The sequence below is a fragment of the Bubalus bubalis genome, chromosome 6 (genome assembly GCF_019923935.1).
Source record: "Bubalus bubalis isolate 160015118507 breed Murrah chromosome 6, NDDB_SH_1, whole genome shotgun sequence".
Classification (NCBI taxonomy): Eukaryota; Metazoa; Chordata; class Mammalia; order Artiodactyla; family Bovidae; genus Bubalus; species Bubalus bubalis.
Genome location: NC_059162.1, coordinates 8681062 through 8694232, shown reverse-complemented (window position 1 = coordinate 8694232; position 13171 = coordinate 8681062). Strand labels below are relative to the sequence as shown.

General features: G+C 46.3%; 1 protein-coding gene across 2 annotated transcripts; it reads right to left on the bottom strand.

The window, feature by feature from the left end:
* Positions 1–830: 830 nt before the first annotated feature.
* Positions 831–11354, bottom strand: LOC123465924 (intelectin-2-like). Of its 2 annotated transcripts, none has more exons than XM_045166231.1 (8): positions 11222–11354; positions 10929–10992; positions 10200–10310; positions 9008–9255; positions 8524–8682; positions 7995–8115; positions 6619–6722; positions 831–1167 (listed from the first exon to the last, which is right to left on the bottom strand). In XM_045166231.1, exons 1-8 carry the CDS (start codon positions 11231–11233, stop codon positions 1015–1017), a joined length of 972 nt encoding a protein of 323 aa, XP_045022166.1. In that variant the 5' UTR covers positions 11234–11354; the 3' UTR covers positions 831–1014. The 2 variants fall into 2 exon arrangements, with proteins under 2 accessions (XP_045022166.1, XP_045022167.1); XM_045166232.1 differs by having other exon boundaries at positions 10200–10307.
* Between the last annotated feature and the right edge of the window lie 1817 nt (positions 11355–13171).

The window sequence follows — 13171 nt, the reverse complement described above, 5'->3', positions numbered from 1 at the left end:
CAATTGCCCTGGAAAATGATTAAATCAATCATGCCTATGTAATGAAGCCTTTGTTAAAAAAGAAAAGAAACCCAAAGAAGTGGGTTCAGAGGGTTTCTGGATTGGAGAACGATGGGACAATCGGGGTTGGTGATAGGCTGAGAGGGCATGGAATCTCCTTACACTGTCCCCATACTGTACACTAAGCATCTCTTACATAGGGCAGTTCCCAATTTTTATCTTTTTATAATAAATCAATCACCAGTAGTTTCTGAGTTCTGTGAGCCACTCTAACAAATTAGTTGAACCAAAGAAGGGATTCACTGGACCCTCAAATATATAGCTGGTCCTTCCAGGCTTCCAACTGGTGTTGAAGTGGGGCTCCAAGGGGCAGATGTATAGGACTGAGCCATTCACATGTGGGATCTGGGGATTTCTCATCGTAGATTGGGTCAACATTGAGTTGAATTGTAGGACCTCCACCTAGTTAACAGAGCATTTCTTAGAGCTGAAACAACCCTCCCCAACACACACACATTGCAATGCATACTAGAATCATTTTAGGGACAATGTCTTAACTGTCAACGCTACAGAAATAAAGGAAATGGGTAGTCTCAACTACCCAACTTTTTTCCCTACAGAATCTAAATAGTCATCTTCTCTTCATTATGTTTCCTTTGAGAGCTTGATTTGACTAGCCAATAACAATATGGTAGGAAAAATTAATGAGAAAAACTTTCCCTTGCTCCTCAGTCTTACTCAGGATTTGCCTAGAAAGAGGGGCAAACTTGTGTTCTGGGACCTGAGACTAGAAGTTCCCAACTCAGAAAGTAAATCAAAAGTCACCAGAATAAGAGGCATTATTTTAATACATCTTCCAGGTGTCAGTCAATTTGTAAAAAGAATTCAAAAAAACTGAAGAGTCACAAATGATGTAATTTATTCTCCTTGCCTTGTTGGAGAAAATGGAAACATTTTTCCATCTCTGAGTTTCTGGGCTTAGGAACTGGGTGCCACGTCTCATACACTCAGGTCTCAGCGGTAGAACAGGAGCACAGCTGCCTCAGTGATCTCGCGGCTGGAGCTGCAACCCCGGTGAGTTCCGTATCCATCCCAGTCAAAGGAAGAGAAATCCCCACACTGCACGGGATCAGACTCTGGGAAGAATCCTCCTCCACCGATGCAGTGCTGGGGGGCAGGGAGAAGACACAGTGAGGGGTTGGCTGTGGACACCACGGAGATCTTAATCTTTAAATCCCCTGGAATCTTTGGTCCTCTTCCTACTTGGCCTTGACCACTCCGCTGCCAGAAATCCTCTCTCTAGTGGACTCTGAAATCATGTTCTTTCCTGAATTCCTTTCTACCTTCCTTCATCTTTATTCTCAGGCCTTTTACCGCACCCTTTTCCCTCGACTGATTCCCACAAATGCTATTCCCCACGGTTCTGGCCACACCAGTCTCCTGATGATGCTCATCTTCTCCCATGACTTTTGCTAGTATCAGCATAATCATACGTTGTCAAGAAACTCCTAAATCTCGGAAGTCAGGTCCATATTTTCTGAGCTTGAAACCCCATAGGCAACTGCAGCCGCATGTCTCCATCTACATATCTCTAGATCTAACACTCCAGTTGAGCAAAACAAAACTAATTCTCTCTCTTATTGGCCTTCAACACCCTGGCTCGGGTCCTCAGCATTTCACATCTGCATCTTTACACCTGCCTCATTACCTCCCTGCCCCTAATTTCCCTGCTCTTGGATCCATGGCCTCCACCTGGCTATACATCATTATAGAAACATCAAAGCTGATTAGGTCATTCCTCCTTCAGAATCCTCTGAGGAGTCACATCTTCTACAACATGAAATCTACATCCTGGACAGAATGGAAAAGTCCCTGCTTACCCTGCTTCCTGTAGGTATTTCCAGCTTCTGCTCCTGCTTGTACCTAAATGCATGAGATGCTCCAAAAGCAAACAACAGCTCAAGGGCCCTTCAACACCTCCATGGTCTCTCAAACACCAGTGATTCTGAAAATGTTAGTCACTCATGCTAGACAGGCATCTTTCTGCCCTTGTTACTTGCTGAACTCTACACACAGCTTTTGAGATTCAACAAAAATGTCCCCAACTCGGAGAATCAGCTACGTGCCATCATTAGAGGTAGAAGCTCCTACATTTTGTTCCCCAGGCCCCTTGTTTATGTTGCTATCACAGGTGACACCACATTGCAACCGTGCACTTATGTCTCCATCCCAGTCAGTCTGATTTCCTTAAAATGACTGTCCACTGTGCATGTCTAATATCGAGCACTTTGTGGGTGCTCTATCGTGTATTTTTATGGAATCAGTGCTTGCAAGGGTACATGCAAATGAGCACTAATGAACACGATAAGGCTCCATGGAAGCCAGTGTAGGGGGGCGACACATCCTACCCCACTCCCAGGGCCCACACCTGCTTTATCCTCAGAATCGTAACCTAAGGGCTCTTTCATGAAGGCACAGTTGTCTCATTTTGACTGACAAATGGGCACATATTTGAGGGGGGAAATGAAGACGTCCTTCAGGGTCACATTTCTTAGACTGGCAGGCAAGAAATCAAAAGGGCCTAAGTGAATGTTCTCCCCCCTATATTCCTGACACCCTCTTCTTCTTGCCCCTCCAGTCACAAAATACCCATCAAAGACAGCCTCCAGCCAACACACCTATGGTGTTCTCTTCTACAAGACTGGAAAATCAATGAAAACCTAAAGCTTCTAGAATTTACTAAGAATATTTGAGAATGTCTTTGTGACGTCAACAAACAGAAATACTTCTTAAACACAAAATAAAAATGCTAATCATATATGAGAATATACATAAATTGAACTTCAATACAGTAAATTATGTCCAGTGGTCAAAAGGAATAAACTTTCAGTTCATTTTTCTTGTTCATGCCATGCATGTTACAGATCTCAGGTCCCCAACTAGGGATCCAGTTGGGCCCCCTACAGTGGTAAATTGATCTTCAAAGCATCAGGAATATAAATATGAAGATGCAAGCAGCGGATCAGCTCCATAATGGACTCTTGACTCCAGGGTAGCGGATCGACTCCAGGGTGGCCAGGGGCAGAGGTGAAGGCCAGTGCCCTCTGCTCCTGGGAGTCCTCCAGCATCAGCAATATTGTTCCTATGCAACAATATTGCATAGGAAGCAGCCTTCTCTGGACACACTTCCCAACCACTTCAAAAGGGCCTTTGCCTCAACCCCCAGCCACATACTGACCGATGTCTGATGGCCCATGAAGGTTTAAACGTTCAATGTGGACTAGCAGTAGGATGGCCAGGGCACTAAGCATGTCATCCATCTACTCTGAGTGGCTAACGCGCATGTCCCTGCTAATTAGGGCCTGAAAAACGTGGTCCACTGGAGAAGGGAATGGCAAACCACTTCAGTATTCTTGCCTTGAGAACACCATGAGCAGTATGAAAAGGCAAAAAGACGTAACACTGAAAGATGAACCCCCCCTCCCCCTCCGCCAGGTCGGTAGCTGGCCAATATACTATTGAGAAGATGGAGAAATAGCTCCAGAAAGAATGAAGAGGCTGAGCCAAAGCGGAAATGACACTCAGTTGTGGTTGTATCTGGTGGTGAAGGCAAAGCTCAATGCTGTAAAGAACAATATTGCATAGGAAGCAGAAATGTTACGTCCATGTGGTCAAACAGGAGATGACAAGAGTGAACATGGACATTTTAGGAATCAGGGAAAAAAGTGGATGGGAATAGGAGAATTTAATTTAGATGACCATTATATCTACTACTGTGGGCAAGAATCCCTTAGAAGAAATGGAGTAGACCTCAGAGTAAACAGAAGAGTCTGAAATGCAGTACTTAGGTGCAGTCTCAAAAATGACAGAATGATCTCATTTCATTTCCAAGGCAAATCATTCAGCATATGGCAATCCACGTCTATCTCCCAACCACTATGAAGAAGCTGAAGTTGAATGATTCTATGAAGACCTACAAGACTTCCTAAAACTAAAACCAAAAAAAGATGTCTTTTTTATCATGGGGACTGGAATGCAAACCTAGGAAGTCAAGAGATACCTGCAATAATAGGCAAGTTTGGCTTTGGAGTACAAAATGAAGCAGGGCAAAGGCTAACTGTTTTCCCAAGGGAGCGCACTCATCATAGCAAACACTCTCTTCCAACAACACAAGAGACAACTCTGCACGTGGACATCACCTGATGGTCAGTACCAAAATCAGATTGATTATATTCTTTGCAGCCAAAGGTGGAGAAGCTCTATACACTCAGCAAAAACAAGACCTGGAGCTGATCATAATCAGATCATTAGCTCCTTATTGCAAAATTCAGGCTCAAATTGAAGAAGGAGGGAAAACCACTAGGCCATTCAGGTATGACCTAAATCAAATACTTTATGATTATACAGCAGAAGTGACAAACAAATTCAAGGAATTAGATCTCATAGAGTGCCCAAAGAACTATGGATGGAGGTTCGTAACCTTTACCAGAAGTGGTGACCAAAACCATCCCAAAGAAAAAGAAATGCAAAGGCAAAATGGTTGTCTGAGGAGCCCTTCCAAATAGCTGGGAAAAAAGAGAAGCAAGGGGCAAAGGAGAAAAGGAAAGATATACCCATTTGAATGCAGAGTTCCAAAGAATAGCAAGGAGAGATAAGAAAGCCTTAAGGGCCTTAGGAAGCATCACTACAGACAAAGTTGGAGGTGATGGAATTCCTACTGACCTATTTCATATCTTAAAAGATGATGCTGTTAAAATGCTGCACTCATTATGCCAGCAAATTTGGAAAATTCAGCAGTGGCCATGGGACTGAAAAGGTGAGTTTTCATTCGAATCCCAGAGAAAGGCAGTGCCAAAGAATGTTCAAATTACCACACAATTAGATTCATTTCGCATGCCAGCAAGATGCTCAAAATCCTTCAAGTTAGGCTTCAGCAGTATGAGAACTGAGAACTTTCAGAGATGTACAAGCTGGGTTTAGAGAAGGCAGAAGAACCAGAGATCAAACTGCCAACATATGCTGGATCCTAGAAACCAAGGCAATTAAAAAAAAAAAAAATCTATGCTCCTTCACTAACTATGCTAAAGCCTTTGACTGTGGATCACAACAAACTGTGAAATATTCTTAATGAAATGGAAACACCAGACCACCTTACCTGCCTCCTGAGAAACCTGTATGCAGGGCAAAAAGCCACAGTTAGAACTGGATATGGAACAATGGACTGGTTCAAAATTGGGAACGAGGTACATCAAGGCTGTATGTTGTCACCCTGCTTATTTAAGTTATACAGAGAGTACATCATGAAAATGCAAGCCTAGATAAAGCACAAGCTGGAATCAATATTGCCAGAAGAAATGTCAACAACCTCAGATATACAGATGATACGACTTTAATGGGAGAAAGTGAAGAGGAACTAAAGAGCCTCTTGATGAAGGGGAAAGAGGAGAGTGAAAAACTGGCTTAAAACTCAACATTCAGAAAACAAAGACCATGGCATCTGATCCTACCACTTGATGGCAAATAGATGGGGAAAATGTGGAAACAGCGTCAGATTTCATTTTCTTGGACTCCATAATCACTACAGACAGGGACGGCAGCAACAAAATTAAAAGACGCTTGCTCCTTGGAAGAAAACCTATGACAAACCTAGACAGTGTGTTACAAAGCAGAGGCTCACTTTGCCGACAAAGGTCCCTATAGTCAAAGCTGTGCTTTTCCCAGTAGTCATTTATGGATGTGAGAGTTGTACTATAAAGAAGGCTGAGAAGCAAAGAATTGTGCTTTTGAACTGTGATGTTGGAGAAGACTGTTGAAAGTCCCCTGGACAGTAAGGAGAGCAAAGCACTCAGTCCTAAAGGCAATCAACCCTGAATTTTCATTGAAAGGATTGGTGCTGAAGCTGAAGCTCCAATACTTTGGCCACCTAATGCAAAGATCTGACTCACTGGGAAAGACCCTGATGCTGGTAAAGATTGAGGGCGAGAGGAGAAGGGGTCAACAGAGGATGAGATGTTGGATAGCACCACTGACTCAATGGACATGAACTTGAGCAAACTCTGAGACACAGTGAAAGACAGGGAAGCCTGGCATGCTGCAGTTCATGGGGTCACAAAGAGAGGGACATGACGCAGCCACTGAGCAACAACAACAGCAGTGGAGTTCCAGAGTCCTAATCACTGGACCATCGGTGATGTTCCAGACTTTCATGCATAACATAAGTCCTGGGGTGTAAGGTACGGTATGGTGGCACTAGTCATAAGACTATTGTACATTGAAAAGTTACTCAGAAAGTAGATGTTCAAACTTCTCGTCACAAGAAAAAAGAATTTGCAACTGTGAGTAGTGCTGGGTGTTCGCTAGACTTGTTACAGTGATCATTTCATAATATATAAAAATATAGAATCACTATGCTGTATACCAGAAACAAATATAATGTTATAGATCAATTGAATCTCAATTAAAAAATAATAGCTACAATTTAAAAATTATGTCTAGAAAATGCCAGAAAAGAGTAAAAATGCAAGCTACATCAAGCACCCCAGACAGGTACACACACACACACAAACATACACACACATACACTCGCCCAGACAAGCCAGGGATCTTCCCCAAACTCACGTGCTCAGTGTTACAGCCAGTGACTCTCATCCCAGCACACAAGGCATGGGCTGCCCTCTCATTGTTAAACACCCTGAACTGGACGAATCCTGCAACAAATTCTTCTGGAAAAGAAGAGGCAGAGAAAAGGCCAAGGATTCCAAGGACGAACTGGAAATATCTTCCCTTTGACCAGCCCAGGAATTCCCTAAATCAACAGGTCAGCTTACAGCCAATCTGTGGGCAAAGGGCCCAGCACTTTTCGACAGTGGCTCCTGCATCCTGGCCTTCAAAAAGGAAAGAGACCCTCCCTCCATCTGGGGCAAGAAGACCAAGGCTCAGGCTCACAAAAGTCACTTATCTGTCTAAGGCTCATAGGAGAAATGAGAATCCACTGACAGATCAGCAAGAAGACCTCCAGAGGTAGAGCAGGAATAACCAATAATCAGAAGCAGCCATCAGTCTCTGCTGGCACACTTCTCATCCAATTACCATGACTTTAAAGTAAAATGACTCTTATTTTCCCACCAAAGACAAGTTCTGTGGCTTTATCATGCTTAAGTGATCTTCTTACAATAATAGCTATCCATCATAACAAAAACAAATTTTTCTCATTACTTTGCAAGTTGTTCTCACCTGTGCACATTAATTAGCTCTTAACTATTGTAAGATTCTTACAGTGACTCAGGAAACTCAAACCAGGGCTCTGTGACATCCTAGAGGGGTAGAATGGGGTGGGAGGTTCAAGAGGGAGGGGACACATGTATACCTAGGGTTGATTCATGTTGATGTATGGCAGAAACCAACACAATATGGTATTGGTTTAAAATAAATAAACAAACTAAGGGGAAATTAGAAATAAATAAACTAAGGGGGAAAAAGAATTAAACAGGGTTATTAGTTAAGAAGCCTGAGCTTATAGTTTTTTCATGATGGTTACATAACAAAAATCCATGTCACATTCCTAGAAAACAGCTTGGCATATTGTACATATTTAATAAATGCTAAGGATCATTAGGGTTACAAAAGATCACTCCTGGGTGTTCTTTGGAAAGAATGATGAAACTCCAGTGCTTTGGGCAACTAATGCAAAGAGTTGACTCATTGGAAAAGACCCTGATGCTGGGAGGGATTGGAGACAGGAGGAGAAGGGGACAAAAGAGGATGAGACGGCTGCATGGCATCACCAACTCGATGGACGTGAGTCTGAGTGAACTCCGGGAGTTGGTGATGGACAGGGAGGCCTGGCATGCTGCATTTCATGGGGTCACAAAGAGTCGGACACGACTGAGCGACTGAAATGAACTGAACTGAAGGATCATTAACTTTTCTTATTTACACTTTCCCCGAGAGTGCAGAGAAGGGTTGACAACTGGGCTTTGGAAGCAGATACTCACCCTGACCACATGGTGAGTAATAAGATGCAGTTTTCTCAGCATCACCAAAGTCATACACAACAGGAATGGCTGGGCCGTTGTCAGTCCAGCAATTCCCTGCTCCGTATTTCACTGGGTATTTCTGCAGGGACCCAAAATACAGATTGTAGAAGACAACAGAGATACTGCCATTCTGGGCAGTAAAGGCTTTATACCCTCATGTGGCATTATTCAGGAATCAGTATGAATAATACTGGTGTATTTCCCCCCTGCCACCCATAGCTAGGACCCTAACCAGCCTCAAGACCCCTATCCTTTTCACTCTCTACCCGCCCCCAATCCTCTCCCCTAGGCTTCTTCCCCTGCCTGGCTCACAGTTCCTCTGAAAGAGGCGGCACACTAGTTCATAGTGACCCAGAGGTAGTAGAAAGCCAAGCAGAGGCCCTTAGTGATATGGACAGAGCAGACTTACTCCCCATCCCAAACACTTGACTCTCTGCTCACCAAAGGTAGTGAGTGACCCCCACCCTCAGCCAGCAGCGCCAGGTACCTGGTAGAGTCCAAACAGATTGTGCCCCAGGCTCTGGAAGAAGCCAGTCTTGGTGTGGTACCTCAGCAGGGAGCTTTTCCTCCATTGCTGCAGGGGGGACTTGTTGGGCACGTGCCAGATGCCCAGGTCCTGGGCCTGGATGTCGTAGTAGCCAGGGTTCTGCAGAAGGACACACACTCAGCCTGACCAGCCCAGGAGGTGCCACCAGCCAAAGACCCATACACACAGTCCTCAGTGCAGCTGAGAGCTCAGGTCTCCAGGGAACAGGTGCCCAGCAGTGACCAGACCCCCACCTCCCTCCAGCAGACAACGAGACCCCACCACACAAACAACCTTGGTGAGAGGAATTTGTCATTCAAGACATGGACTTCCATCCTTATTCTTCTCCAGCCCCACCTCCACATCCCCATCTCCCACCCTCCTTCCACATGCTCTGCTCCAGCCACACTCAGCTCCCACCCTTTCCCACCTGGGTGCTCAGTACCTTGTAGTCATCGCTGGTGGCGGCCTCTGCAGACCCAAACGTGTTGTAGTTGGCCCAGTTGCCGTCGCCCTCTGGGTAGTCAGCCCTGTTGCCCTGCTGACTGGACCAGCGATCGCCCACTGTGCATTTCCCATGCATGTTGTTCTCATGGACGCTGGCCACCAGGGTCCAGCCGCCACCCCCAGAGGTCATGTCACAGAAGGTCTGGTAGATGACACCATTCTCAGTGCGGAGGTGATACAGGCCATCTACAGAGGGAACCAGTCAGAGACCCCCTGGTCTGAGAGCACAGGGTCCATCTCAGACTCACAACCAGAAAGACTCTGGGAAGTCAGAAATGTATCCTGAAGGCTCCCACACATATCCGCTTGTTGAGGACAATTCTCTGTGGACACTGACTGCCTTTGTTCCGCGCTACCTTTTCAAAGACTTTGTAGAGTGAATATATTAGGAGACAGAGATGGTATCTCCCTCGGGATAGAGCCTTCTTATGGCCAGAAGAGGCCAGAAATCACACCTGATCACATCTCAAGTCTACATCAGGATGAGCCTCTGCAACTCAGAGGTAAGGGCAGGCATGGTCACTGCCCATTATATGAGATTCAGATTCCCTAACTGCACAGTTCTTCCTTGTACTCAGCCCCAGAGAAAATAAACTGTCTTATCCGAAAAGGCTTACATTTGCTTGACGAACCCAATTTAAAAGCCACGTGGCAAACAAACTACATGGGCAGATATCTCCTGGCCCTTTTCACATCACTGGGATGGGATGGGACCCAGAACACCAGCACAGAAAAAGGCTGATGCTCTGGCTACTTCTGTAATTGTGAGTAATAAAGCTCTATGTCTCTGCCTCTGGAGGCTCATGTTTTCTACCAGAATCTATGACACTAGGGCAGAACTAACTTCTTAGCTTACAAGCAGGGAAGAATCTTACACTCACTGGAGCTACAGCCATCATGCTAAGACTCACCAGAAACACCACATTCTCCCTGTGTTCAGAAGATCATGTCTCCGACAACTAGGCTGGACCCAAAAGCCTCAAAATTCCCAATAGAAATCTCCTAGGCTGGAAGCTGGAGTCAGAGCAGACAGGAGCGGTAGGCACACCCCCTCTTGATCTCCATGACCAAGATCTGTTTAGCTAAAAAGTGGTTAAAAGGAAAGGATGCTGAGTTGGGTTATTACTCACCAGCTGCTTTATGGCACCTTTCTTTGATTTCCTTGCAGCTTCTTGGAAGGAAAGACAGGTAAGGAGCACAGGTTTCCTCCTCCCAAACCTTCTCAACAGAAAGCGTCCCTGCTAGAGGATGTGAGGATGATTCTCAGTCTCATGCCGCTCACACCAGCCTTCCTGGCCATTGGCTCCTAGCCCCTTCCCACTTCACAGGCTCATCACTAGGCTGTGAGGCCCCAGAGGTCAGGATTCTCTCCGCTAAGACTAGCTGACCACAATCTAGTACATACTCAACACTTGCATTCTTCTCCACAACCAGTTAAACTCAAAAACTCTCATTATGCCTGCTGTGGTAAATGGAATTGTGAGGATGAAGACTAGGGAAGGATGCTCCCTGGACACAGCCCTGACCACCAAGCACCCTCTGGGAACCCCAAGGCCAAGGCCATAGGAGCAGAAGCAGCTAGAAGGAAGCCCAGTCTTCACCATCATGGCTCCCCTGAGCCCCCTCAGCCACACAGAGGCACAGATGGAGCCCCAGGACAGGCCTTAGCTTCAGACCAAACATCCAGAGAGACCAGCAATCAACACTCTGGCCACAGCTCAGTTTGGCTGCAAAGTGTGGCTTCTCTGCATCTCCATGACTCCCCCTCTAGTCCAGGACTTCAGCATCCAACCTGGTTCTACTCTCTCTGCTCCACTGCACATCTGAGCTGATGAAACTGCTGCTCCTGAGTGACTTACCTGCACTCGGCCCTCTGGTGGCCACAGAGAGGAACAGCAGGAAGGAAAACCTGACTCCTGTCCCCTAAGTAGAAAGGAGATGCACAAGGTCATTGGCTGGTTCATCCTTTCTCTCCCTTCCATCCTTTCTCTTTGAACTCTCTGAGTAAGGAAAACTCAAACGGAAAGTGATGGGATTCTGGGCACTCTGGAACCTCCTGGAACAGACCCCACCCCCATTCAACCCTACAAATCCTTAAGGGGCCACAGTCTCCTTTCTCTGAAACTCCCCATCCTTAAGGCCAAGACCAGACCTGAGCTGGCATTGTGGCTCCTCACACACTGGGATCCTGTCTCAGACTCAGCACAGGGAGCTAGCTCTCTGCTTCCTTCCTCACAGATGCCAGGAGCTGAGAGCGCCCAACCAGGAGGAGTCTCAGAGCTGCTGCCTCTGCAGGGAGGTCTGAGGTACTTAAAGTGCTGAGCATATGGGCCCCGCCCATCCCAGCCTACTTTGGGCTGCAGGCCCCGCCCTCGAGCATTCTTCCTTGAAGCTTCCTGAGCCTCAGGCCCTGGAGAAGGCAATGACACCCCACTCCAGTACTCTTGCCTGGAAAACCCATGGACAGAGCAGCCTGGTGGGCTGCAGTCCATGTGGTCGCCAGGAGTCGGACACGACTGAGCGACTTCACTTTCACTCTTCACTTTCATGCATTGGAGAAGGAAATGGCAACCCACTCCAGTGTTCTTGCCTGGAGAATCCCAGGGACAGGGGTGCCTGATGGGCTGTCATCTCTGGGGTCGCACAGAGTCAGACATGACTGAAGCGACTTAGCAGCAGCAGAGCCTCAGGCCCAGGCAATGAGAAGGAATGTGTGGCTGGCTGGAGGGGCAGGAGGCAGCACTCTTGGGCACACAGGTGACACTCACACAGGGCTCCCTTCCATAACAGACTCTGGGGATGGACGGGGCCTCACGGTTCTCCCCTGCAGCTTGTCCTGCTCCCACCTCAGTCAGATGCCCCAGGCCTCACACACCTCTGTCAAGTCATCATCCTTCCAGTCTCTCCTGAAACTTCGCCATGAAGCCCTCCCTGACACCCCCAACCCCTGGAGAAGCTGATGGACACTCTCCTGTCCTGCTATGGCCTTTTTCCAAGCCCTAATTATGTGATGTCACACTGTCATGTCATTCTTGTATTTATTTGGGGTTAGAAATAATTGAAAATTTACAGAATATTGTAAAAATAAAAACAGTTCATAAACACAAATATAGCCTTTACCTAGATCCACCTACTGTTTGTGTTTCACCCTATTTCCTTTATCATGTGTACCCTCTCTCTATATTCACACACAAACGTACACAACACTTTTTCTGGGCAAAAGGAGGGTAAGTTACATACATGAAGGCTCTTTCCCACAGATAGGTTTGTATTTTATTAATAGAGATATCTCATATATAACCACACTGCAATTATCATTAACTCTTCAGTGTAGCAGTGTACCTTTCTAGGGTCCACCAGCCTGGGAGATCCACTCAGCTCAACTAGCATCCATAGTAAACTGAAGTTTCTCTGGCTTTCATTCCTCCCATTAGTAGGAGATTTCTTGCCCACATTTGAAGCCCATAACCCCCAGAGTACACCTGCTTACAATGTTCTACATCTCAGTTCCACAGCCACGCCAGCCCAACTCCTCTCAGCACTGTCCACTGCCCAGACTCGGGCTGACCACTGACCCTGCGATACCTCATTTCCGCCACCTCTGCTGCTGGGGCTGCTCTGGGGGAGCAGTTGCTGGTGCTCAGGACATTACTTCCTGTCCTTGCTAGGCCTCCAGCAGCATATCTCTTTGCTGTCCAAGGTACAGGAGCCACCATGCTTGCTCATTGCAGAGGAAGGCAAATGCCTTACACACATACAAACTGCTATCTAATCCAAGGCCTGGAATGTTATTAATAACTTACACTTACCCGTGCACGCTACTACATCACAACCATCTGAATTTGTTTTCAGAGAGGACAGGGTTGCAGAGAGAGATGGAGAGAGGACTGACCTGTCTCCCATACATGTCTGCTGTTTGCTACAGCCATAGGGAAATGACCACTAATACCACTTAATCAGGCTATTTCTCAGGTAGTCACTTGGGTTGTTCACTGTGATTAACTCCCTTCTTTTTGGAGGCCCAGGAAAGACTGCACCTCTCCTCTGTGAAGTTAAGTGGCCCATGGGACTTGTCCTAGCAAAGAAATGTGAGCAGAAAGGG